This window comes from Anopheles stephensi, chromosome 2 (genome assembly GCF_013141755.1).
Source record: "Anopheles stephensi strain Indian chromosome 2, UCI_ANSTEP_V1.0, whole genome shotgun sequence".
Lineage (NCBI taxonomy): Eukaryota > Metazoa > Arthropoda > Insecta > Diptera > Culicidae > Anopheles > Anopheles stephensi.
In genome coordinates, this window is record NC_050202.1 from 26,490,299 (window position 1) to 26,518,185 (window position 27,887).

The 27,887-nt window shown below is 45.6% G+C and overlaps 3 protein-coding genes across 7 annotated transcripts in view; all 3 read right to left on the reverse strand.

The window, feature by feature from the left end:
- LOC118505947 (RNA-binding protein fusilli-like) overlaps positions 1–14,314 on the reverse strand; it is a 73,796-nt gene extending 59,482 nt beyond the window's left edge. Inside the window, exons 1-3 of one of the 2 annotated variants that reach the window (XM_036042472.1) lie at positions 13,585–14,314; positions 13,358–13,359; positions 2,949–3,834 (exon numbers count right to left, since the gene is read on the reverse strand). In XM_036042472.1, coding sequence (XP_035898365.1) covers positions 2,949–3,170 — 222 coding nt within the window. In that variant the 5' untranslated portion in view covers positions 3,171–3,834; positions 13,358–13,359; positions 13,585–14,314. The remainder of the gene's footprint in view (positions 1–2,948; positions 3,835–13,357; positions 13,360–13,584) is intronic. The other variant, XM_036042471.1, reaches the window with a different exon arrangement.
- A 1,166-nt stretch (positions 14,315–15,480) lies between these two features.
- On the reverse strand, positions 15,481–17,514 carry LOC118505949 (mannose-1-phosphate guanyltransferase alpha). The gene is made up of 4 exons (XM_036042475.1): positions 17,117–17,514; positions 16,163–17,043; positions 15,979–16,099; positions 15,481–15,878 (listed from the first exon to the last, which is right to left on the reverse strand). The coding sequence occupies exons 1-4, from the start codon at positions 17,154–17,156 to the stop codon at positions 15,634–15,636; spliced, it is 1,287 nt and encodes a 428-aa protein (XP_035898368.1). The 5' UTR covers positions 17,157–17,514; the 3' UTR covers positions 15,481–15,633.
- Positions 17,515–17,903: 389 nt separating this feature from the next.
- LOC118505950 overlaps positions 17,904–27,887 on the reverse strand; it is a 29,854-nt gene continuing 19,870 nt past the window's right edge. For all 4 annotated transcript variants that reach the window (XM_036042477.1, XM_036042476.1, XM_036042478.1 and 1 more), the window contains exon 3: positions 17,904–27,594. In XM_036042477.1, the coding sequence (XP_035898370.1) occupies positions 21,737–26,662 (4,926 nt within the window). In that variant the 5' untranslated portion in view covers positions 26,663–27,594 and the 3' untranslated portion in view covers positions 17,904–21,736. The remainder of the gene's footprint in view (positions 27,595–27,887) is intronic.

Sequence of the window (27,887 nt, forward strand, 5' to 3'; positions counted from 1 at the left end):
AAGAAGAAAATAAGAGATACTTAGTTCATAAGGGCTCAATAACTTTTTCCTAAATCTTGAAGCTTTATGTCCACCATCAATACATGACATAATGGAATTAAACAACACAGTCCGCTAACGTAACGAGTTAATAAACAAGAATAAGGCAAGAATTCAATCTCCACAAATAAATCCTTCACCGATAATACGGCCAGGTGACTCCAATTATATTAAAAAAAAATTAATCATTCATCAATGGTAAGCACTTCAAAACAACAAGACATAATAAAACTGTGCTGTCCGGTGGCTTTTCATTTCAAGGCGGTACACCCATAAATGCACCATTTATCACAAAACTTAATCACCCCATTCCGGATTAAAGTCTAGTTTGAGCGTGTGTGTCTTGTGCCTTCTTTTACTTGCAAAACCAAACGGTAAAAGCACACACGCACCGGAGACCCGCTGGCGCGAATAACAATTCAATCTACGGTTCATCAAAATAATTTATTGCTTTAGATGACCTCCACACACCGTCGTAGTAGTCGTGGACGTGGAAGCAGTAGTAGTCGAAGCGGCATCCTCAAGCAATTCAAACCAACGAAGAAAAAAAAGCGCATCACCATGAGAATGGATTGCCGGTGAGTGAGGCCTATTCAACCGTGCGCTGCCGGTGGACCTGTTTCGCAGCTGGATACCGCACCGTAAAGTCGGCCGGATTTTGGGGAAGACCTGCCGCCAATCGATCAATGAAAAGAAATCCTCTTGCCTCTTCGCCTGTCCCAACCAAAAGCCACTCCACATTTGCTGAACAAATACAGCCCAAGAGCTGAGACCGCTTTTGTTTTCTTCCCAAACCGATCGCGGTACTGTACGATTGATCGTTCACGCCGCTGCCGAACTCGTATACAGTTTCGGCTGCGATCAAACACACGTAACAACCCTCTAGAGACCCTGCCGTCCTCTTCGCCTCATCAAAGGTGATCAGAGCGCGTGCGGTGATCGGCGCTAAGCTAGATAATAAAGGATCGAAAACAGTAAATCAAATAAAACTTGATGCCAATTTGCTCATCTCCAGTAGAATATCCAGAAGGATGGCGGGAGGTACAGCTAAAAGCTCCTGTTGTGCGTTAAGCTTCAACCGTAGTGCGCTGTGAAATCATCAAAGCCCTCTCTCTCTCTGTCGAGAGAGCGAGCCCCGCTACAAAACGACAATGGAAGCTAATTTAGTGCCGATTGCAGATCAAACTAGTTCATCCCAACGGTAGGGGAGCTTTTCTTCGCCGAAAGATTCTGATCAGCGTCCGGAGGGACATAGAGAGCACCAGCTCAACTACGGGTAAAGTGCATTGGTACGAAGGGTTTTCTGGACAGTGGATGTTTATCTTCGGTCTGCTTTTCCATCAAATACCACAAAACATGAATACAGTATTTCGCTGCTGGAAATTAAAACTGTACATCGACCGTAAGACTTCCGGCCCGGATTCGAACTTCGAACTGTACTGTATGGTGAAGGTTCCTGGTTGATCATTATAGGTCAGCCAGTGAACGATATTTAATTGGTGGTGTGTGTGTGTGTGCTCCACCCAAAAAAAAGTACATTCCAGTCCAACTTTAATCGAATTTATACTATTCTTAAAGCATCGTTTGTGAGGAGATAGATAGGCTAGAGGAGGTACAGGCTAACGTAAACCGTTACTTATGAGCAAAAACAAGATATCTCAGCTTATAGAACCTGGGACTTGTACCTTGGTCGATGACCACAGCATGATGCACTGAAAGCTCTTGAGCGACGGAATATCTTAAGAGGATCCTTGGCCTCAATCTAGGCGCAAAAGCTCAAGGAAAAACACAGGACTTTGATGTGGTAACAAAAACATGTCGAAGAGCATAGAATAATCACTAATATCTCTAGTATCTATATAATTGGGCCACTATTGTCTCACCACGAGAATATCCGCGGGATATCATAGCCATCACGAAGTCCATTTAACATGTGTCCGCTGGGGTACCCTACTGGGGGTTAATTAAACCAGAATACTTTGTACCAGCTTGACAGAGTCGATAAAGTTTACGGGCGGAATTGTTGGAAGAAACGGTTGATGGGCTAACGGTCTAGATCATGAAAAATTCCGATCTACCGAACTCAGGGCCAATGTTTGGCCATGTTAAGGTTTATTAGAAAGCCTGGTTAGTCCAAAAAGCCTGGTAAATCAAATTCGACAAACGATCTTCATTGTGTGTGACTTCCAATAAACCATTAGCTGTCAGACAGTTGTACCTTGCTAAAGAGAGCCAGGATTCCAGATTCAAACCAATACCTTCACTGTATGCTTCAAAGAATGGGATTATCCTACTGGAAATTCATAGGATAAGCAAAAACCCATCCAAAAATATTTGCACTGTCCAATTATTTGCTTTAAAACAATCTTCTTGATAGAGCGTCACAGTCAACACGGAAATAACGTCCAATTTTCCCGAATTCTCCACAAAATTCCCCACAAAAGTTCCTATATGCGCTAAAAATTATGCTCGTCCGCGTCTTCTGTAGCAAAAGTGCTAACACGCTAAATGAGGGAGTGCCAGACAGCAGCAACGATTCGCCAGAATTGAACACACAGCCAAGTTCAGAAGGGATACCATCCGCTGTACCGTGTTCTTCTACTTCTTTCGTCAATCGCCGATCAGAACTCATTTGTAAGACACATCAAGGTTGTGGCATATACACGCGTGCGCATCGCGCAAGTAGACATTATGCTGACCCGTGTGCCCCTTGCGGTGGTCTCCTCCATTGCTGTGTAAACAGTGCTGAGTGAAGAAGGAGCAGTAATACACAAGTAGAAAAAAAAATCTCCACCCAAACAGCAATCATTCCTCGGTTTAACCAATGTCTTTTTGTTTTGCTGGAGCTTTTTGTGGTAGGCACCATCTTCTTTTGCTAAATCCCCTCCCGCGCGCTTTATCGTACTTACATTATTTGTCTGCACATCGATGATTACGTAAATCAGCAGTACGATCTCCTTCTCGTCCGAACCGAGCCCGGGCCCACTTTGGCCGCATGTCGTCACATGCATCACCGCCACATGGCCCGGAAGTAGCATCTGCTTCGTCGTGTCTACCACCATCGTACGGTTGGCGGATCCGGTGTTGGTAGTTGTGGTGGCCGGCAGCTGGATGCTGGGTAGTGACGGCATATCCTAAAACACTGACGTTTAGTCGCCGCAGAGAGAGCTTTTGGCGCTAGTTATGATGAGTGGTAGATGGATTTTCTTTATCCCACCAGAGAGATATCGATAAAATTTGAAGATGCTACCGGCTGACGCCAAAATCTCGATAGAAAGACGTTCTCTGGACGTGAGGTGTACACTTTGAGTTTAGATCGCAACATCAACTTCACACACAAATCACTTTGTTTCTTCAACACTTTGTACCTTAACAAAAATGCTACCTTTTGTTTTACTTTTTTCTTTTCTTCGTGAACCAGCACAAAGAATTCGTTCCTTACTAAAAACACTGATAATGAGCTTTTAAAAAGGGGTTTAAGCCACTAAACACGCACTGATATCATATGCAGCAAGTTCTTCCACTTCGATCGGCACTTCCTTGGCGCAAACTTTGCTCATAAACGTTACTGGAACGGTTGATGACGACCACCACCAGCGGCGAATGGTAAAACATGACCGTGGCAGAAGGTAGTCGATGTGCTTGTGTTTCTTATTTTCACTCAAAAATATTATTTATGTTTAACGATATCCTCCAGTACTGTTATTTCACACCGATAAGAAACGTTTTTAGTAGAAATTCCGAATTTACCAAGTGGTCCCGCCAAATCGCAGCAGCTTATTGATCACACACACACTGTAAGTAAAAAAATATTAAAAGGATTAAAATTTTTGGTAAGTATTGTAAGAAAGAAAGAAAAAGAAAAGTACAAAGTCGTAAGTGTGTCCCGGGAACCTTTCCGGGCGGGAAAGATAAATAAAATGATACAATTAATTACACATGCTGCAGTACGATGCAATTGTTTATGGTGGAAAGAGAGACAACACACACATAAACGGACACCACCCAGAAATTCCACCGAAAGCGCGGAACAAAAGTTGGCGGATGCATCCACCGGACGATACACTCGCGAAAATTCGCGATCCAAAGCTAACGGAATCATCGGTTGGAAGTAATTTTGCAACATCTTAAAAAAAACAAAGCGGAGTGGACAACTCGCAACAACATCATCATCAACGAAAGAGAAAGAAAGTAAGGAATGAATACGAAAAAGAAAACAAGGCACAGAAAAAAACGAAAGAAAGAAAGAAAGAACAAAATAAAGACAGAAAGTAAGAAAGAGCGAAAAAAACACAAAAACACGCAATATGAAAACAGAATGGGATAAAAGGACGCCCCAGCAACAACAAAGCAACAGTGAATTGATGCTGCTAACTGTTAAAAGCCCAATGACCGAAACGATGAAGAACAATTTAAATCATGCAGCCAGCAGCCACAGCATAAGAAGCACACACCAACTCATTCCCAGCCCCAACACTGGTGTGGAGTTGATGTACATGCACGGGGCGGCATCAGAGTATTGCTCACATGCTGCGGTGGTGTATGATGGTGTTGTTGTTGTAGTGCGTGAGGTAAGAGGCCAGGACCAAAGGCGGACATCAGGCCAGGCCAGGTCGGAAAATTAAGCTCCGAAACACCACCACCACCATCATCATCAACTCACACACGCACAACACAATGAAATCGTACGAAGTGGTGTGCGTGCAGAAGCGTCTTCAGGTGCGTCGTATGTCCGTCCGCTGTGGTCGGGTGTAGGGAAACTTTCTCTACTTGCCAGCGAAAATGTAGCCAACCAAAACCGACCGACGTGGATCACGTCACACACTGTGTGTATATATCATATACGGCCAAGATATATGTGTATAGATGTACCGGGTGTTGATTGCCTGGTGAAGCCGCTACTACCACCGCCGTGGCACAAACGCAAACTGTGGTCGAATGGTGCACAGGTGGAATGGACATAATTCAATTTGCTGTTTCCTTATCGGGTTTAATTGCAAAGCGATGTAACTTTGCAACTGTGAGATGGCTGTGGTTGCCAGTTTTCAATATTTTAATTCATTAACAGTGGATTTTTAATTGTTTTTTTTTAGTTATGTTTTGGGTAAATTTAACCAAAAAAATCTGTCAGTAAAGAGTATTATTTTAATTTCATTTATAAAATATGACGGTCCGATGCCGTTTTTAAAACAAAATTTAAATGCCCACAAACGATTATGAAATACAAAAATACAGTGGTGGGCATTTAAAAAATATCGCTTCAAAAATTTCAATACATTTTTTTATGTTCTAAGGTAAGTTGAGAAATTTTATTATTGAACAACGTCTCTTATAACCAATCTGCAAAAAAAAAAAAAAAAAAAAAAATAAAGTTCAAGTAGAAGCCCATACCGCTTGATCATTCCTATTTTCGTCTAATTGTTCCCTACAACTACTATCAATTTAGGACAATACTAGTGCTAGCCGTCATAATTATAATATAAATAAACTACTATTAATCCAGCAAAATGTTATCATCGTTTCAGGCTCTAGCCAATAACACTGGCAATCAGCTTAACAGAATCAAATGAGGCTGCAGAAATTTTATTAACGGTTAGCTTGTTACTTCAAACCCGAAAGCATAACAAAACAGTCCGAAATTTGCATTTGTCAGCGTATAATAATACAGTAATATGGTAAACAAACAACAAGCAAAAAAAATCTTCATTTTATGGTCTGACCAACCAATGAAATAAAGGGACGCCTTCATCAGCTATCATTTTCTGTTTCTCACCTTTTCACACTTGAGTGCGACTGTGAGCTTGGCCAATATTGCAAACTTTTATTGGTTTATTCGGTTGAAATTATTGGTTTTGTACCAAAATGCCGCTTTTTTATGGTTTTTGGATCAGGCACATTGATACCTTGCTCATTCAAATTTAGCTGATAGCTTAAACTGATCTTGAACTGAAATATTTTTTTCTTAAAATGCGGATGAAAATGACCTAACAATTTTTTTTCTAATGATGGAGTGCTTTTTAACTAACATTTGACCTTATTTTAATGACCATCACTGTACTTTTTCAGAAGAGGTTTAAGTGATTTTTTAGCACTCACAATTGTACGTTGCGTGCTCCCTTTGGGTGTAAGAGTCAATTTTGTGATCTTTATAGCCTACCATTAGCTTAGTTTACTCGTTTTTGTTACAACTCAATTTTGTTTATTTTATTACACTTTTGAAACATTTGCTTTTCTTCGCTTCTTTCTTTATCCTTAAAACCATTTGCGACAACTGTGCGAGCTCTGTGCAAGAACCCGAACCTATACGAACATACGGACAGGAAGAGATGTGAAGCGCAGAGAAATTAAACGAAAAGCGTCAAAGAAACGCAGAAAACCCAACGAACAGAAGAGAGCAACGCAAGATACGATGGAAAAAGCAACCAAAAGTCTTGCAGGGTTGTCGAAAAGCAGAAACATTCGTGGGGGGAACGGTTTCCACATAGCCATTTCTCTCGATTAACTGCCACCCCGACCACCTCGGTACGCGGGAAAGAAAGCACCACACCACGCTTCACTCAGGTATTCTTGGGCACGGAGATGGTCAAGAATGAATTACAGCAATCCAGGGGAACGAGCTGGAGTTGGAGGAGGTGCGGTGCGAGCAGGATGAGGGCATTCATCACCACCCATATACGGGGGAATGTATCCGGACCACAAACCGGACTTCGGGGCGTGAGAGACCGGTTCGCGCACTTTGGAGTCACCGTCGTCGTCGTCGTCGTCGTCATCATCATCATCATCTTCATTCCTTCATTCCAGCAGTACGAGTAGAAATGAGAAACCGGTGAGCACCAAGACATATCAACCGTACACGTGTCACGAATGACGCGGACGGGATACGCACGCGCATTTGACTGGCGTCCATTAGACATATCGGCCACACGCTGGATATCTTTCCCGGCAGAAACCCGTGGTCTATATATAGAACTATCCAATATTTTTCCATCAATTCCTGGTACTTTTCGACTTCCCAAAAAATCCAACGCACAACAACAGGTTTTTTTCCCCCTGGAGAGGATGATCACTCTGTTGGAATACCGCCAACTCCCAATCCGATAAAGTTCGTCGCCATTTTTACCTGGAGCTGATTGTCCCAACCAATCCAACCCTCACCACGCTGAATACACTCACACGTACGCACGCGTTAAATCAACAACCACCCTGGAGAGCGCGTCCAGACGTCAAAACAGGTGTCACTCGCAAAAATGACGCCAAAAACGCTGTTGGATTATGTTGACCAAGGTACTCTTGTGGCCGGCCGCCATGTCTCGCTTCAAATTTCATCCCCATCACACCCGTTCGAGTCTTACCGCTGTCATCAACTCGCGATCCTCACACAAATGTCTCTCACGCTCGCAGTCCGACTATTCTCATATTCCGCCCAGTCATTGTGAGAGGAGCAGCGCGCGCTCATAAAGCTAATTGATTCCTTTCGCCGTCGGTTTGTGGTTGCTTCGCGTTTCTAATCAAATCTCTGCGCACCCTGCTCCTTCTTTCACCCTCCAAAAGTAGTGCTCCAGCGAGTGGTAAGCCTTTTTTGTTGTTTTCACCACCTCGCACCAAACACGCACGACTTCAATTGCCTAGGTCCGGGGATCGGATGGGCGAGAAAGAGATGAGATCGCCGTGCAAAGAATGATCGTGGAATGGAAACGCGCACACGACCTTCATTCGGCGGGAGGATTGGGTGGTGGAGAGCGTTAGTAGAAAACGCTTCGCACGCACTATAACACTAAACAAATAATCTACACCCTTTTTCCAACACAACGCTCATGCACGCTGCTTCACGATTGGTGAAGAAGATTTTCGTCGACTTGAGACACTGCCTACTCCAAGGGTTTCTTGCGTGTGCTTTCAATTAGATCACTTCCAAAAGTGACATACATGACAGGCTAAAGAGGTGTCTCTGTTTTTCAGCTCCAAATTAGAAGATTTCAAGTTCCTGGTAGAATATCTTCACATTTGTCTTGTTTGGACCTTAATTTTAATATAATACTAAATCTAATCCCAATTGAAGGCATGTCCAAACCTAGCTTTATTTTACCATAGGGCTAACTATGCTAGAGATCCTTAGAGAGCACCTAGAAAGAACTAGAAAATCCAACTGTTTTGAAGCCTTTCTAGCCTTCACGTTGTTCTAAATTTTGTACCTGAGCTATCTTTAATTGAAGTTCTGCAAGTCTTTGCTTATGCAACTTCAGTATACTCGCCGCTGGGTTACTTCGTAAGTCTAAGTTATCATTTTGAAGACATCCGAAGACGGAGTCCCAGTTAGGGGGAGGATCGGATGGTATAGTAGCGCAAGTCTATCACAAGACAGAACCTGTCTTAAATCTCATCTTTCTTTTTCTTCTACTTTGACCTAAAGACCTCTTAGGCCATTTCTGGCTTGCTAGAGTAAGTGATACCACATAGTTGGATAGTCAGGATTACCTACGGAGGAACGGTCCAGATGGGATTTGAACCTCTGTCTTGTGAAGACCGGTGCCTTTGTCGCCACCACCACCGGGTCGCCCCTCTTTCTTATTTCCCCTAACGAAGGAGCGAATACCCAGCTAAAGGTCAATCAAGGAAAGGATACCTGAAGGATAAGATCTAGCCGACAGATCTAAACAAGTCGTTAAGACAGGGCGAAGACCTCCTGAGGATGCGTTGGCAAATAATTAGGACATTATTTATATCTGTGTCAACAAATGATCAGAATTTTAAAATATCCACAATCTATAGATCAAAATCTGCTATCATTCGCTTTTCCTGGGTCTAGCAGTACTTATATGTATTTTTAAAACAACAAAAATCTCCATATTTAAATCATATTAATTATTAAAAAAATTTGTAGCAGAGTTTGATAAAAAAAATTCCGGAGGAGCCAGATATAAATTAACTCTAAAATAATATTAATTTATCTCAAAATCTACGCGCCAAACATTAATCTACCAAAATAACCGTAAGCGACACATTTGGTACAACCGCCAGCAGGAAATGTGCATTAAGGTGCTTAATGTGTCGCGCCGCATTAAGAAGACAGACTCGTTTACCGCACACGCCACATAAGCAATTAATTAGATTGGATTAAGACTGTTTTTCCCCCTCTCTCTCTCTTTTCTTTTAACCCGTTTTCTCACGTTCGATTAGTTATCATTCGTGGATAATCTAGCGCACCTGGACTATCAACAGGTGCACGAAATGATTTTCCATCAGAAAGGTTTAGTTTCATCCGTTAATCAAGTTGTTTTTCCTGTTTTCCCCAATCGACCTTGCAGCACATGCAAACCTGTGTGGTTCTTGAAAAAAAAGAGGCATGGGGATTTATTATCCTCAACAAAACTCGGAACGATCCAATTACAGAACTGAATTTATCTGCGAAACCGGATACGGAAAAAGATCGACCTGCTTCTCTTCTATGCTCACAGACACTGCGGAGAGAGAGAGAGAGAGCGAGCAAGACAAGATTTGATAACGGCTGTTTTGTGGACCGTTACTAAAAAGATGCTTGAAATATTGGACATTGATTATCGAAACATGTCAACCGATTGTGAGGATTCAATATATGGGACAATAAACATAATTTTCTCCCTAACTTAAGCTGAACATTTATCACACACAGGCAAAGAACCTCGTTTAGTGAGATATAACCTGGAGTTGAATATTTAGAGGAAGCAACCAGCAAATACAGCATAACCACATGTATGTCCCCCATAACATTTAAACTCCACAGGAATAAAAAAAAAAGACTGTGGGAAAATTTAATCCCCCTCTTCGGGTCAATTTTCCATCCGACAATATGACACTTTTGTTCATTCGCCCCTAAAAATAGGGTGACCACCCCATTTTGGCTAACCAACCATGGCACCATATGTATCTTTCTGTTTTGCATTCCAAGCATTTCTCCCGTTCTATAGAGCTCTCTCTTTCGTTCCCTCCTTCACAGTACCTCCAGTGTTCTCTTTCTTCCAGTCGCCGGCATACAACATTGTCACCTGTTGCGTTGTTGGTCAGAGAATCAAAGCAACCCGACCACGATCTCAGGCAAAGAAAATATCCCCACCCTATTTCCAACATTCCAGCAGCAGGAGCAGCAGAAGCAATTTTTATGTATCCATGGTAACCCACCCGGCAGTGGCTGGCCGCAGACTTTCTCCATCCGTCTTTTTCTGCGCGCGCTTGCTTTAAATATTACGGAAGACCTCATCTCATGTGTGTCTGCGCGCGCTTTGTGTTCTACTTCCCCGATGCCAATGTTTGCAAAATAGTGCTTAAGGTAAAGTCTGTCCCTTTTCTTTGCTTTAGTTTCTCTATAGTAATTAGGTTTGTTTAGTGATGAATGTAATAGATCGCTTTTTAAATCCATTTCCTCTGGAGGAAAATTTGCGTTTAAACGGTTCCGGAATGTTATCTACAGTCACCCACTTGGGGCTACTCTGTGTTAACGAAACGAGAAGGAATAAAGATCAAAGGGAAGCGCAAAGTTTGAAATGGAGTCGGAATTAATTTAAGAAATCATCCTCACCAACACACATACACACAATCAAGCTCGTCATGCAAGAGAAATATTTTAAGGTGACATTTTAACAAGCACTAAATAAAGAAAGCCGTTTTCTTAATGGTTATGAAGGACTTTTCTTCTTTAATAGATTCCCTAGTAATAGTAACTAATTTATCAGCTTTAATTTAATGTTTGACCTATTGTTAATATCTTTTGGATAATTTTCTCACGATCAAATCAACTAATTTGAAGCGCATTTCCATATGCAAATATGAAGCAAACATAATAAACATTTCATACCCTCGGTTTGTACGCTTAATTAACACTGCATATTGCGTTTTTAAATTAATACAAACAACAATTTCAATCCTCTACCTTTATCTTGGTCACCAGAGCTCGGTGAATTGGGGGGGAAAGGAATTTCACTTTTATCTTGAGACACACTCACCCCACACATAACCATCATTGGGGTGATTTCTTCACATCACTGACCATACAAGTCTGTAGTAGCATTAGGAAGGAAGGAGGTTTTCGCTTTGGATCTCAAGCTGACGACAACGATCTCCAGCCAAGTGGTGATTCGATCGATGGCTTGATCGATGAGATAGATATCATCATCGACATCATTGCTGTACCTAATCGATTTGAAAATGAAATTTTTCAGCAGATTTTAAATCAATTTCACAGGGATCGTTTAATGGGTATTTCACTTTTTTTGTGTGTTGTAATTTTAGTGAATGTTCTCCATAACTCTCTTTGCAAGTTCCGATGAGCTACATGAAACTTGAGATAAACCCTGTCATATGCTCAAAAGTTTCCAAAATACTTGCTATCCTTCCGCGTATTCATTTCTCGAGAACTGTAGCCTTATGACAACGTTTGTAGACGTGGCTGTAGACAAGCAATGGGACCAATGTCTAATATTTTGTGGATTACGCAACTTAAACCTATTCCATATGATTAGTAGCTCGAACTGAACTTCTGGAAACAAGATAATAATTTAGGAAACTTACAGAAAAAAACTACAACTTGAATATGGTCTGGTAAGTGATTTCTGACATTCTTATCATAGTCAACTCGTAGCTTGAAAGTCAATCCTGCGTACAGGAAGACGGTCCTGATGGGATTCGCTACCCGTTCCTGCGCTCCAGTGGCCCGTGAATCCAACAATGAATTTAAATTTCAAAAACAAATCACAAAACCACTTAGGTCTAGTGGTACACCTGATTACTAAACAACCAAAACTGCTGAATCATGTGCGGCACAAACAAACAAACAGGTACCAATGGAGGGGAATGCGTGTCCCGCGCCATTCTGTTTTGGTTAAGCAATAAAAATGTCTTTAAAGTACTCGAGCTGATTGAGGAATACAAATTAAAAGAACCATCTTCAGCCAGCCAGTATTCGTAGCACATCGGTAGACGCGACACGCATTAGGGCCGTTAATGATTGAGGGGAGTCCTTCTGGCGGTGACCACAAGCTTTACAGCCCAAAATATTAATTTCTTCTTTAAGATTGCAACCGCTGGACAGTTGGTCCTTGCGTACGACCAGACGACGGTCCAGACGGGATTCGATATCCAGATCCAGGCTGGCGTGTGATTAAGGTAACCATCAATCGTACCAATGTTAGGCGCACAATTTTCCAAACGGGATAATGTTTTGTCGTACTCTTCTCAGACTCACGCACACATTTTCACACAGGCCCGCCAGGTGGTTGCGCTGTACCTCTGTACAAAACAATTAACCAGAAGAGTGAGTGAAACGCAGTCACCTATTTTTCTTGCTTGCTGGCGGCGATGCGCACAGTAAGCTATCATAAAAGTTACCTTTTCCGTTGCGCTTTTCCCTGCTGGTTCGATATGACGGCGGACGTTTTCGGGCATTTGTGGCCACTCTGATAATGAGTGTAATGTTAGGTAGAGCGAGAGAGAGACCGAACGTGTGTGGTATTGTTGCGTCTACCGATTGGCACCGCCAGGCTCACGCACACCCATCCACCTAACACACGGTACCAGTTATTGACGATGTTCGTCTGCAGGTGCATCCTCACATGCAGCATAGATGCTTTTATAGATGCTCGCAGAAGAAAAGTCCGAATGATGAGGCTTTCCAATGCAGCGAGTGAGCAGTGCTCGGAGTATGAGCGCTTGCTATGCTAGCTTTTCCACACACACACACATCTCGCTCTACCTGCAATCAATCGATCTGGCAGCATTCCGGTGGTGAGTTGCGTGAGCCCGATCTCACTAACACATACGCACACAGGGGCACTTCACAGCCGCCGCGCAGGTAAAGTTGGTTTAATGTCGGCTGCTTTCAGTCGCAATTGGCAAACCCTTTCCCCAACCGAATCACTTTCGACTTAAAGAAAACACTCTGCACAAGGTTTAAGTTAAAACAGTTAAACATTTTAACGGAAAACAAGAGCACTGCTGCTGGATGCCTCCTGCATCATGATGGACGTTCGCGATGAAGCGTTCCAGGTGAGCAAACAGGCTCTGCCTCACCAGGTGAGAATGATCTGAATTTTCGTGGTGAGATCGTACGTGTGAGTCGAACTGTCACACGCACATCAGCCACTCGCAAAAGCAAAACAATCGCCTGCTGGCGAATCGAAACAGTGCAAAACACTTGAAATTTGTGCGGAAAACCAAAAGCTTACCGCAGTACCGATGACACCGTAACAATTTTGGTTGTCCGCAATCGTACGTTACGGTTGCCAGGGCAACAGAAAACCTTTTTCTTGGTGGCAAAAGGCAACTCGCTGCTCGTCTACCTGTGTCTCACCACTACGCGGATCTTTCACAATACGTCAGCGCACCGTGCAGGTGTGGGCAGGAAAGGGCGCACGGGAGCAAGCGAGCGAGGGAGAGGGATTCGTGGAGGAAAGAAAACACAAGCCACCGTGTTTGATGTGGCAAAAGGTGCGTGTAGAAACTGTGTTGCGTTCCCGAATTTCACTGAAATTCACCTGTCTACTTACTACTACGATTACTACTACTACTATTACTCACCTTTACTGCACGGACGAAACTACCACACAGAGTTTGCACGCACCGAGCAATAAGCAAACAACACACGAAAAGAAAACGTCACGCACAACACACACAACAAATCGTACTCTGGTTCCGGAATTCGACCGAAAATCACTTGCTGCTTGCTGGCGCTGCCTACTGCTACTGCAGTGTGTTGCATGCGGTTTGATGCAAGAATTTGCTTGTTTTCCTTTTGAGAGTAACCGTGGAAACTGATCACCCAGGGTGGGGGGAAAAACAAGGATGCCGCTGCTACTGCTGCTGTTCACGGCGCAAAATCGTCTGCATTAAGCGCACGCGAAAAACGAAACACGAATCTTTTTCGTGCTGCTGCTAACCGCGCTAGCGCATCCTTTGATTTCATTCAAAAATCACCTTCTTTCTCGATTCACACAGGTTCACGTCGACGCTTTTTCACACCCAAAACTTCATTCACCAGAAACCAGTTTTCGATTGAATGGATAGAAACGATAGTGCGCTGAACACGTTAAACGGACGGGCAGAGTTGCCCACGTCCCGGAAATGCTCACCGACCGTGTCACACCTCGGCAAATGACCACAATCAACTGTGGACACGGTTGTAGTTTTCGCACGCAACAGGTTGAAATCGGGTACCGTGGCGATGGAACTGCTGAGCGCAACGTCTATACCCAGGCACCGACGGGATGGTTCTGCGTGCCCACTTCCAGCAGCCTGCTGCTACCTGCTTCCACTGAGTGCCGCCGATGGACTGGAATTTTGGATTGGGGGGGAGATATAACTGCGATATGGAAGTCCACGGTTGCTGTGAGTGAGCGCAGTTTTGTCTGTGTTTATATCGAGCTTCGGAGAAGGAGCGGAACGAAAAAGCTTCACAAATAATTTATTTATTTAAATTAAATTTTTAGTAGCAAGAACTAAGTGATAAGTGGATAAAAGATGTTTTGTATTTTGGAGGAACATGTCCGATTAGTTTTGGTCGGCACCCAGTGTGCGCACTACGTTCCCTGCTGACAGATTCGTTTGAAGCGCCCGAGTAGCTCACTTTCAACGACTTTGAGCTCCTTTCCATGTGCGCCGCGTTGGGAGCAGCCATAATTCAAATCTTTTTAAGGTTAAATGATCGTTCAATCTACTTTTATTGCATTTTTTAACGTTTTAAATCATCTAAACTTTACGTGCTATTAACAAAGTAGGAATAGAATGTAAATTAAGGCCAAATTTAGACTTGTTTTGGATGTCCTTTTGTTCATGCATGACTTACAAACTTAGCTACAAATCCAGTACCTTTTACTCTTATTTGAATAAATATTCTTTGAAGTCTCAGGCCCCTACCACATCTGTGACCATGTTGGACTGCAATTACCCCTAGCTCAATAGCTACAATAGCTGATCAGAGGTCCGGAGGACCAGGCAATATACTCACCAAGAGTGGATATTTTCTGGCTAGAAAATACCAGCTCCCTCTCGGACGCAGGGACTGACTATCCAGCAATGGCTAAATAAAAACGAAGGAAGCTTGAAACGACACACCAATATCTCTTTTAGGGCCGAGGAAGAAAAACGTTGTTTTTTTGAGTGGTTGAGACGCCATATTTAATACGGTTGCCATCAAATGAATTATTTGATTAATTATACTTACTTGTCTGGCGCTGTAGCTGCTTGAAGTCCTCTGCTTGCTCGTGCATCGTTCTGGAGAACCTACGAAAGAGTCATCCCTACATTTCATTTCTGTTCAGTGAAAATCTCAAAATATCCCTTTGTGGGTTAGGTCGTCCGGTGTGTTTCTCATGACATTACCAACCTGCAGCAGAACTTCAAGAGCTCATCGTTTAGTTAAGATACCGCCTGCATTGTTTTCGGATAAGCGCTGCATGCCATTTTCTCCAAAACCAGTATCGTCAATGTATCTATTTCTTTGATATAATGCATTATAAACGTAAAACAAAATTTTGGCACGCATCCGTGTCACGAAAATCCGTGCGTGTCTCTGTGTAACATATTCCTACCACCGTTCGCAAGGATATGAGGTAGCGAAGGCTCGCCGCGTTATAGGATGATTTCATTTTTGAAGCTACGGCTGAGCTCTTTGTGCGGCAGTACGATCGAGTTCAGTACGATCATCTCCGAAGGCACACTGACGGCATAGCCCAGTATCGTGATGGACGGGTTCAGCCGACCGTCCGTGTTGAACAGTGGCGGATTTTCCATCTTCGCAAACGGTTTGTTCGGATCGGGATCGCTCGGTGTGCCCTCGACACGCGCCCACATACCGATCTGCGAACCACGACCGACTAGAAGGAACAAAAAAAAAGTGACAAATAGTGTAGCAGGTTAAGAAAAAATCATACTCTCATTTCCCAATAAATAAATAAAAAATAAAAAAATACTAACCGATGCTATGCAGCACAAGCGAATGGTCTTTGATGACGGCATTCTCCAAGACGATTGTCTCGCGAACACGAACACCCGGTCCTATTACAACTCCCGGTCCGATAGATACATTTGGCCCAAGCTAAAAAAGTAAGTTAATTAGAATAACATTCAAGTCAATGTCCCAAACAAAATTGAAATTTACCGTCGCCGTTGGGTGTACCGAAGCCGTCGGATGGATGTGCACATCCGGTACAATATTACAGATCAGGTTCGCATTCCCATTCTCCGTCTTCGCACCGGCACTCGCCAACCGATCCGGGTGTGCCTTCTTGTACAGTGCGAGGTAGTGCCGGTTGGCGTAAATCGCCGATCCGGCCGTCTTGATCTGCGACCACCAATTATTCACTGGCAACGCGTACAGCTTGCCCGTCCCAGCCAGCGGTGTAAGTATTTCCTGTTCCCACTGAATGTGTCCACTATCCTTCCCATTGCCGTTGTTAAGCATACTGTAATCCTGCTGCTTCGAATGAAACACAGCTCCCATCTTGGCGAAAATGTCCATCGAACACACGTACACACCGCAGTTGATCAGCGTCGACAGGTACGATCGTGGCTTCTCCACGTAGTGCGTCACTTCCTCGTCCTTCCCCAGCACCAGACACCCGTAGTGGACGGCCTGCTGACGCGTCGCTTCCGTACCCATAATCGAAACGAGCGCCTTGTCCCGCTTGCTGCGATGGAAATCGTATAGCTCCTGCAGTGGGAAATCCGCACACACGTCACCGTTCAGCACGAAGAAGGCGGTCGGATTGCCGGAACGAATCTGATCGCGAAAGTGATACATTCCACCAGCCGTCCCGAGCGCAGTAAACTCCTGCAGGTAGCGAATGTTTACGTCGTACAGGTTCTGCATGTTGCTAACGAACTGTTGCATTTGGGTGGCCGGATAGAAGCCAAGGATGAGGATCTCCTTCAGCTCCTTGATCCGGACGCACGATTCGACATGGTGCTGTATGATGGGCTTCCCGGCTACCGGAAACAGTGGTTTCGGTGTGTCCAGCGAGAGTGGACGAAACCGGGTTCCTGAAAGACAGAAAACAGAATATTGCCGAATCAAGTAGAGAACGTTTTGCTTCGTGTCACTACACTAGCATACCCTTTTCAGGACCACCAATCAAGATTACCGCTTTCAGCATGGTTGTAATGGACAATGCGCTTCCGCCAGCAATCGAATAACGCAGCAGGAAAGCAACAAACAATCGACACGTAGCACTGATAAGCCCACTATTGTGGGATTTACAAAAGCGAACCGAAATTGTACTTCTACAGCTCCGTTTTGTGCAGTTTACTCGCACCCTTTCGCTGGGAGCCGATTTTAGTGCGAATTTAAAATAAAAGAACAAAGCCAAGCTTCAACTATCTACGCTTTGCTATCATTACGGATGGTATAAGGGAATTATTTAAGCTTTTCCTTGCTGCGAAATCCACCTTGAAATACTTTGTTGATGAATTGTTGTTGTTTTTTTTTTGCTCTCGTCGCCGTGAATAAACAATTCCACGTCAATTTCGACTCTATCAGCCGGGTCGGTTTACAACAGGGTTGAGTTCTTCGGATTGGATTCGGGTTCAAATTCCTGCTTTTGAAGTGAGATATTTAGGGTTTATTATATGAAATTTCTATGATTTTTAATATATTTTCAGTAATTTCAAGAAAAATATATGTAAATTTTCTTAAAATTCCTTTCTGTTACACAAATAACCATATTAAACAGTATTTACTGCAGCGCCTTCAATCCTACGAATCGGTTCGTAGCTCCGCCCCTTTTACACATACTGGCAGTCATTGCATGCATTCAAACTGCCAGCAAATTAACTGAATCGTTAATTCAAACACTTCTTCCCACTTCGGATGTGACAATAAAACACGTGGCCGGAGGGATCGCTCCATTACTCCAAAAATCAATTCATTTTATTTTGTTAACAAAATAATCTGACACCGGTACATCTTGTACAGCACTGTGAAGAGCCGCTGTGTGTGTTTTTTTTTGTTTTCTATATTGCAGATGAAATAAATCCCTTTATCAGGTTTGTCGACCAATACACGCGCGGTACAACAAAATATTGCTGCACCGCTCGTTTTTCTTTGCATAAATCTCTGCTTAATAAAAATAAAATGCGAGGATTGCGAGGATAAAAAAACACATGATCCTGAATCAATGAATGTATCTGGGTGAGATGCGTATACAAAGAATAGTTTTGTTTGCTTTGCCTTGCTTTGCTGTCTCCTTTCTTATCTTGGCGCGCCTTAGCTTACACTACAGTTAGGAATGTAATAGTTATGTTTTGGAAGATAAATTGAATTTGCTACAACACACTGCACGCTTACCGAATAGTGGAAAAGGAAAAAGGAAGTTCGAGACACGAGCCAACGAAACACGGCGAGTAGAAGGATTAGTGTGCGTACATTACTCTGGTTGGCAATTACCACTTTTTCGTAAAAAAAACGTGCCAAAAATCGATAGAAAAACATTCCCTAGGGAAAACCAAAAAAAAGGAACAAATAAATGAACACAAAAAAGCCCGCAAATAAACCGCTGGAATCCGGTCATCCATAAGGCAGTGTCGTTCTACTTCATTTGATGAGCCGTTTTCCGTGAGTAGAGTTCACAACGCAGGCAGGGAAAACAGATTTTTTTTGTTTTATGCAATAAATTTGAACAAGTGTTTTTTGTTTGCTTCGATTTGACACAATTTTGACACCAACGAGTCATCTTCAATTGGGGTTTCCAAATTAACATCTTTTTCGTTTTTTTTTTCTCTAGCCAAGTAGTAGTAAGGAATGGTTGCTCCAGTAGTGGTGAAAGGAAGCAATTTTGCGTTTCTGGAATGTGTTGCTGCTGCCGCTGTTCGAGTTTTATCATCTCTTTGCTATTTCCTTCCATTTTGTTGCCTTCATTTTTGCTAATTTTGTTTTTGCTTTTCCTCTTTTACGAAATCGTTTAGTTTGCATTTCTTCTCTTGCTCTCCCGCTCTTCATCTTCTTTCATTCCATTAATTTTGATATTGTTACATTTTACTTTCATCCTTTTTTTCCCCCACTTTGTTGTTGTTTCTTCTCTTAATATGTTTGCTTGTTTGTTTATTATAATTATATGTTTTCTTCTTCTGTGCTTTTTTTCGTTTCCATGTTCTTTTTTTGTTTTGTTTTGTTTTCTTTTGCTTACGTACTATGCGAGGGATGGCGACTTTTACGTGTTTTGCGAGTGTTCACACATTTGTTTCACTTGTTTTACATTACTTACAAACTATGCTCTATATGTGTCTTGTTACTTATTTTCACAAACCATGCGAGGTTTAGCGTTGAGTTTTCGTTTTTTCAAAAACCCAATTTCCCAATCAACGGCGCCCCCCGCTGAAGGGAGCCGTGTAGATCAGTGTTGGCTTATACGGCGTGTGTGTGTGTGTGTAGAACTAGGATTATCCGTAGCATGTAGTATTTTGTTGAAACATATTTTTCATCACACACACACACATATACACGGGATTTTTCTTTTCCTCTCTCTCCTTCTCTCTCTCTCTCATCTTGATCGACAGCTAGTTGTTAGAGTTCCACTTTCCGTTTTGCTATATACTCTGCTGCATTGCCATTTAATATATTATATTAAATTTGGTGCATGCATAACGAGTGTCTACCTAATAAATAATTTACGGGTTTTTTTTTATCCCCCTTTTCTTCTCTCCCTACTCTGCACTGGCATGTGTTACCGTTTTTCGGCGCTTCCCATTTCACTTATGTGGTTAAGTTTCAGTATAGTAATAGTTTTATTTGCTTCTACCCATCAGCAAAGCGCCGCGTGTGATTGCGCCTCTGCGGAGAGACATGTGTGCGGACAGGCGCGATAAAGTTGGGGGACAATTACGACACTCATATAAAATGTGGTAATAGTAGAAGATTGCTTCCGCACGTACAGTCTGTCGCTTTATGTATACATATATTTATATAATATAATGGTAGTTTGTAATCGTGTAATAAATGCGAGGTTAGTAGTTTCATTTCACGTCTTACTAAAACACTACGAACGTATAGCCACTTGTCCCACCGTATCTCCCCCATCACGCGCTGCTACTACACCGCGGCACACACACCACTCTGGACGCTGCATCCGGGTGAGAAGGAATATGCGAGGTTTCGTTACTTAAAAAGGTACAGTAAAAGATTTTATCTTACGCGTCTAGTAAATGTGTGTCGAGAGTGTGTATCTTTTTGTGCTTGTTGCTTGATACACACTGCCCCTTTCCTTATCCTTACGTGTGATGCGCTTTCCCCGATCCCCCCCGGGGTCCTTCTTATTCTACGGCGAGGAATATTGGGGATAAAACAGACAGCTACTACTTGTTGCCCACCGCGCTTTATCGTAAATCCTATTAGACAGACATCAAGGGAGTAGTGGTAGTGGTAGTAGTAGTACATCCATTTACTTTAAACACACACGCACACAAATACCATATTGGTGGTTGTTTGTTTTGTCTAGGAGTTTAGCAGCTTCCATACACCAATATACACACATACACACAATAGTAGTTACAAGTAGTATGCCTGTGGTTTGACTGTCGTACGGGCGCATCCTACACTATCGCGCTTGTATCAGTGGGAGAGGAATGTAAGGGTGTGCTGTAAACAGCTAAAATCACGTACCTTTTTGCCATCTAAAATCACGAAAAGAAATCCATCAGTTTGCTCCGTACTGCTCTTAACATTCACTTTTCGTAGACGAGCAATGGCAACCATTTTGTTTTCCGTTTCCACCGTGCTATCATAGCACTCGTGCGCCATCAGTGTCATTTTGTTTGCTGGGCGGGCTGGCGGGCTACTCCTTTCGCTACTCATAAGCAGTCGTTTTGCTTTAAACTGACTAGAACAGCCAAAAAATAGGGATAGGCCTCAGAGGTTTGAGGGTAAGTCCAGGACCGTAGTCTGAGGACAAGCAACTTTTGAAGGCTTCTGTTGAAATGCATCCCACAGAGCGCGTAATGCGAATCAGCCAATTGGCACGAAAACATCGATCGCCAGACTTCCACAAAACGTAGTAACCACCGTGTCTCGAGGCTCACGACTGCACGAGAGGCTCACGATACGAAGCGATAAAATATTACATCTAAAAAAAAGGTGTGCCACGCACACCTTTACTTCATTTACCGCAACCCCGGTCCCGATGATGTACGGTGATCAGGCAGGCGATCGATGCTTCGTGGCTTTAACATTCTGGGGTTGATTCACGTAGGACGCGAGTTAGGACGCGAGGAACTTTGTTGCGAGAAGCCTTTACAAAGCTGCCGGAACGGGGAAGGAACTAGAAATGTACGGCTATCGTTTTGCTCCTGGACTGAGCCTACTTTTTGTAGCACACGGTGCTAATCGATAGGAGGTTAGTGCTCCAAACACCTAACATAGTTCCATTGCATTATTCTCGGAGAGAGTTCTGTTCTCTTTTTTTTTTTAATCTTCGATTGTGCCCACAAGAAGCAAAACGATTGGGACATTTCTACATTTGGGAGGTATATTCACTGGGATAGCTATTAAGTAGAGGGATCTAAACGGATAGGAACTGACGTAAGATCTCATCCGGACCGTCTCGAATACAGGTAAATTAAAAGGCAACGACACCCAGAAATGACAAGCTGTATCCTTGGTTTTTGCGTGCCAACTCTAACTGAAAAAGACCTCAAACAACCTGACACTGATGCCTTTCTACCCCAACCTTTTACACCCAACCCGTTACATCAAACCGGCCGGATCGAAGTAACGCTGGGGAGCGATTTGTGATTTTTTCCTCTTCTTGCTGCGCAGAAACTCCGACACCTCGTAGTTCTTGCACTCGTTCGCTATCGCCAACGGTGTGCGCCCGTTCGCATCCTGCTGCTCCGTCTGCAACCGGCACCAGTCGACTAGAAACTGTACGATCTGCAAGTTGTTCGCGTAGCACGCCTTGTGCAGCAAGCTCTGCTGGTTGCGGACGTCCCGCACGTTCGGGTCGTACTGCAGCTGCAGGACCATAAACTCCAGCAGCCCGTAATGGTCGACGAACATGTGAATGGTCGGCAGCTTGGCCAGCTGCTCAATCTCCGCCAGATGGAGCTTCAGCAGATCGATGTTGGCGCCCGCCCCGATCAGCAGCTTCATAATGTCCAGATTGCGCGAGTACATCGCCTGCATGAGCGGTGTCAACCCGGACGCATTGCGCTCGTCGATGGTGGCGTACTTCAGGATGAGCATACGGGCGGCCACAATGTTACCGTGCCGCGCAGCCACATGCAGCGGCGTATCGCCAAACTTGCTGACAGCGTTAAGCTCCACACCGGATTCAATCAGATACGCCGCGATTTCGTTACACTCGATCGCGATCGCCACATGCAACGGGGTACTGTCGTACGGATCTCGGTACTGCAGTGCCGGCTTGCACAGCTCCACAATAAACCGCACCAGCTCCAACGAGCGTGTGTAAACCGCCTTTATCAGACACAGCGATTGTCCGACGAAACTACACCCATTGCGCAGCAGCAACTTGAGCATCCGCACGTTCCTCTGCTCGATCGCGATTGTCAGCGGATGAGAGTAGCTTCCCCCGGACTTACCGGCAGCAATCGCACGCCTCGTTGCGGGATGCTTTGCGAACGCCTTCATAATGCGCACACTGTTCTCCTGGACGGCCCATTCGTACGCCGATCGGCCCGTATCATCTACCGCACCGGCATCGACACCACGATCGAGCAAAAGCGCAACCATTGCCGACTGGCGCTTCTGTACCGCAATGTGGAGCACGGTTTTGGCGCTGGCATTACGGCGATTCAGCAGATCGTCCTCCTCGATGGTGCTCTGATGGCTGTCGAACAGATACCGCAACATGTGCAACCGTCCATAACTCGCGCAAAGATGCAGCACCGTATTTTGACGCTGATCCACGAGCGAAAGTTTCGCGTGCCGGGTGTCAACCAGGAACTTTAGCGCCTCCAAATTTCCGTACTTGATCGCACGCTTCACCAAACGATGGTTGTCCGAGTCTACCTCAATATCGTCACACCACAGCAACGGTAGCAGTTCGTTCTCGTGATACTGGATAGCGTAGTGCAACGGCAAGCGATCGGTTCCACTGTGCGAGGTTAGCGGAACCTGTTGCTTGACGAGCAGTTTAGCTATTTCCGTGTGGCCCAAACTACACGCACGATGCAGCGCCGACGTACCGTCGGCCGTCTGCGAGCAAATGTCAACACCCAGCTTGATCAGCTTCTTGATCGCCGGTAGATCGCCCTTCTGCACACACTGATCCAACACGGTCGTTCCGTTCCCGTCCTGACAGTTCCAGCTAATGTCCTTCATCTGCTTCGCAATCTTCTCGATAAACTCCAGGTTCAGATACTTGATGATCTTGCCCAGGTTCACCGTCAGCTCGAAACGCTTCACACACTCCAGAAACACATCGTACGCCCGGAAGTAGAGCGCCATAAAGAGGATCGTTGCCTGCCGTTCCTGTACCGTCGTTAGGCTGAAGTGTGCATCGATAAACAGTGAGTTGGAGCTGCGCACCAGCACATACTGGAAGAATTGCTTCTTCTCGAACGAGATCGCCTGCAGCTCCTCGGACAGATAGTCCACCATCTGTTTCAGATTGTTGCGTATCGTGTGGTCGATGATCTCGTACTCGGTCGACGGTGTACCGTCGCACAGCACGCCCAACCGCATGCCGCGAATGTCCGCATAGTCCGGTGTGAGCGCCTGCAGCAGCTTCAAATCGATCGTTTCAACCGACTTGAACAATCGCTCCTGCTGCTCCACCCAGCTCCAGCGCATCTTGTAGTTGTTGATCAGATTCTCGTTGATCGCCAGCAGCTCGTCCGGGTTCGCTTTCTGGCTGCTGGGCGGTTGGTACAGCTTAAACTCGTTGCTCTTGAAGATCAGCCCGTTCAGAAACACCTTCACCTTGGTGCTGTGCGTTAGCGTTAGCATGTCACACTCGAGCGCATCCTGGCGCAGATAGTCGTGCAGATTTCGGCCACTCACGTTCGCCGACTGCAGCTTCAACACGTACTGATTGTCCTGGAACACGCCCAGATCGGTAAGGATCTCACACAGCTCCAGCAAACAGTGCTCCAGCGCATACTCCACGTGCGGTGCCGCTTCGTTGATGAACTGCGTCACCTCGTTGAAATCACTGCACGGCAAAAACTGCCCTATAAACTTCAGCTTCGCATCCAGAAACGATTGGAACTCTTCCCGATCCATCCGCTTGTTGCGCTTCACGATTGCATCGTTCACCTGCCGGTTCGTGGACTTGAAGAACATCGTCAGCACCGCGTACTTCTTGTCCAGATTGTAGCAATTGTCGTAGTAGCTCTGCGACAGCTGCTCGTGCAACACCGCAAACTCAATCGAGCTTAGATTCTGCAGATTAAACTTCTTCAGTATGTCGTGCGTGTAGTTCTGATGCAGCAAACTGTCGAACGGTTTCGTTCGCTCGGGCATAAAGTGATCCACCGCCATGTACCGACCCACGTGCAGCACCTCCACCATCGTCACAAAGTTCTTCGTCACCCGCTCGTCCATCTGATACTGGTAGAGATAGTTCGTGAACAGATGCAGCAGCTCCTGCAGGAGCGGATTCAACAGCAGCAGCTGCTCATCGTTGCAGATATCGTACTTGGGGTAGCTTTCGGCCAAAAACGATCCCACAATCCGACGCACCTTCGCCATTTCGATCTCCGTCCCGCATAGTTGCATCACCGTGTTAAAGTTGGCACTGATCGAGGCCAACGCAGCACGCTCACCGCCCGCGTCGCCCTTGGTGAGCGACTCGAATCGCTGCGCCAACGGTCCATACACGCAGCGGAGCAGATCGCACAGCTTCTCGTCCTGCTGCTGGCTGAACGTTTCCTGCAGCTCCTCCACCACGCGGATGCAATCCTCCAGCTCGAAGTACAGATCGTCCAGCGTGTGGTTTTCAAAGTACATCCGATTCGCATCCCCAACGTACTGATTGTAGCTCGCCACCTGCCGATGGTTCTTCAGCTGATGCACATTCCCCAGGTAGCACTTGTACGCCTCGAGCATCTTCAGATCGTGCACATACGCGAAGTAACGCCGCACCGACTTCAGACTGCATTGCACTTCCGCGAACGGCAGTAACCGACCATTCTCCGCCTTATCCGAACACATCTTGTACAGCGACACGTTCGGTTGGTAAAAGTCTCGCACATCCACGTCCAGATTGAGCGGCAATATCTTGTGCACCACACTGTCCAGCTTGCGCGAAATCGCCGGCGAATAGCGCGTGCTCGAGACGGTCTCCGCAATCACCTGCAACGTGCGCTTGATCGCCAGCACACCCGAAACCTGGTACTGTGGCAGCTGAATCCTTGCAATCCCGTCCAGATAGCGCAGGATCTTCTTGATCGAGTACAGCTGCATCACATGATCGTACGTCTTGCGCAGCCGGCAAAAGGTGACCCGATTTCTGCGGCCCGTCGTTCGCGTCAGCTCCACGAACTCTCTCGCCCGCAGCTCGTGCCGCAGCACCTCCAGCTCCGGCTTGGACAGATTGTTCACGTACCGCGCCTGGATCGCGTTCAGCTCCGGGTTCGCTTTCAAGCGTGCCTTCACGTAGTAGATAAGCTTCTTCTTCAGCACACACTTTTTGCGCCACAGCGCATTGATTGCCTTGGTCGATTTGGCCGGTGCCGCATCGCGTATGCAGCAAATCAGATACAGCAACAGCTCGTTCGACCACCGCGACGACGACTGCCGGTTCTCGACCGTATCGCACCTGATCCTGTCCAGCTCATCGCTGACGGCGGAAAGGAACTGCAGCACCGTGCGCTTGTTCAGGATCAGCTTGTACACCTCGTAGTGCGGTGCCTTCTTAAAGATGGCCAGAAACACCGCCAGCAGCCGACAGATTTCGTCCACCGGCACCGAACCGACCAGCTCGCGCTTTTCCCGCACAAAGAACAGATTGTCGTACACGATCTTGATCGCCAGCAGGAACTTGTCGTCGTAGTCGTTCAGATTGTCCGTCGCACCGTAGTGCTTCGTCAGGTAGCGCGTGTACTCCACGATCAGCTCTATCCGCTGCTCCAGCTCCTTGTCGAACTTGGGCCGCTCGGGCCGGTGGGCCGGCGGATGGTGGTAGGCGTAGCTGTAGTTCAGCAGCTGATACTCCAGAAAGTTCTCCATGCTCTTCGTAAGCGGCACATTCTTCACGTACAGCTCATGCCACACGCTCGACACGTACCCGATCTGCTGATGAATGTCGAACGATTTCAGCTCCAGAAATAGCTGCAGCAGCGGAACCGATCCACGCCGGATCAACCGATAGAAGCAGCGATAATCCGTCAGGTTCCGAAACTCCACCGCCAGCATGAACTTTGTCACGTCGATAAAGTTCAGATTGATCGCCAGCTCGGACGCGGTCAGGTTCATCGAGTTGCGCAGATCGCAGTCCGCACCGGATTCCACCAAAAATTGGATGATTTCATTCCGGTTCTGTTGGGCTATGATCGACAGATGCAGCGGTGTGTTGAGATCTTCCGGCGTTTGGTAGTCCAGCACAAACTCCTTAAATTTCGACTTGACCTTGCTGAAGTCGCCCTCCACCACCAGCTTGCAGAATTCACCGGCATATTTGCTGACATAGTAGCTCGGCTGTGTCATTCTTTTATACGCGCCTCCGCTCGCTCGCTTCACAACGTGTCTCGTTTGATTTCCTGTCTTGAGGCCTCCAGGCCTAAATGCGATCGTATAATAGGGTATAACGTCTTTGCTCCTTCTCTTCGTGATAGTAGTTTAGGAAATCTTAGAGCTCTCTCCCTCTCTCTCCCCTCTCGCTCTCTCTCTCTCACTCTCTCTCTCTTCTTCAACGTTTTTTCGACACTCAGTTCCGCACCGGTGCGCCAAAGCGATCGCTTCCGGTCAGCTGTATCTGGTGATGACGACAACAACGCTCGCTAGGTAAGGTAAGTAGTAGTGCAGCACGCTGGCCATTACCCTTGTCGGTGCTTTCGGGATGGTGGTATAAGGTGCCGCTCCGTTTGCGGTTCCGTTTGCCGATGTTAATGCTACTGACGCAGTGGTACAGTTGTTTGCGCTTCATTGCTGAGGGCAGGATTGAACGGTCTGAGCTACTGCTGCTTCCATTGCTGCGACTTTGCCCTGCAGGACGTGCTGCCATCGATGCTGCTGATGGAGGCTTCGGAAGTAGTGAACCGCGCCCGCATCACGCCTGCAGCGGATGCACCAAACGCCACCAGTGCGGCGGCATTCCGATGGTATGAAGTGCTTGACCTAAGTTAGGTAGCTTTTCAACTGTAGTTGGCTGCTCGCAGGGGACCTCCTAATCCAAACGCTACACTGCCTTGCTGCCGTGCGCTGCGCAATATGCGCGTCGTCCCAGCGGTATCCCGCGCGTACGGTGTTTGAACAGCGTCGTTCAATAAAAATTAGCCCTCGTCTGTCGTCGAATGACGCCGTGTCTCCAGCCGCCGCCGCGGTGTTTAATTTGTGCCCCGCGCCGTTTGGATCCTTGTGATGTTGTTGTGGTGACCCCAACCGTCCCGGGTGTAGCAGTGTGTGCCTTGTGGCGTTATCTAAAATTTGAAAGAGAAAACAGCACGTTACAAATGAGCAGGCTCGATGATGATGTACAGAGCGCGGGACCATTGGGGTTACAAAAATCGGAGCAATCGAAGCCGGGTGTAGGCACAGGATGTTAATCAATAGTGCTAAATCAAACAACTGCACAACATACATCACGGGTTGTTCGGAGAAACCGAAGAAACGGCCAGGAAGACACAGCCATGTCGGAAGAGAAAAGAAAACACAGACACACACTCGCGCGCGGTGTTCGGCTCCAGCAGAAGCGCATAAATGGGTTGGTCTG

Coding starts and splice junctions, on each gene's coding strand:
- LOC118505949 (XM_036042475.1), bottom strand. CDS start 17,156: ATGCTGAAAGCGGTAATCTTGATTGGTGGTCCTGAAAAGG. Junction 16,100..16,162: donor CGGTACACCCAACGGCGACG/GTAAATTTCAAT, acceptor TTACTTTTTTAG/CTTGGGCCAAATGTATCTAT. Junction 15,879..15,978: donor GCTTGTGCTGCATAGCATCG/GTTAGTATTTTT, acceptor TGTTCCTTCTAG/TCGGTCGTGGTTCGCAGATC.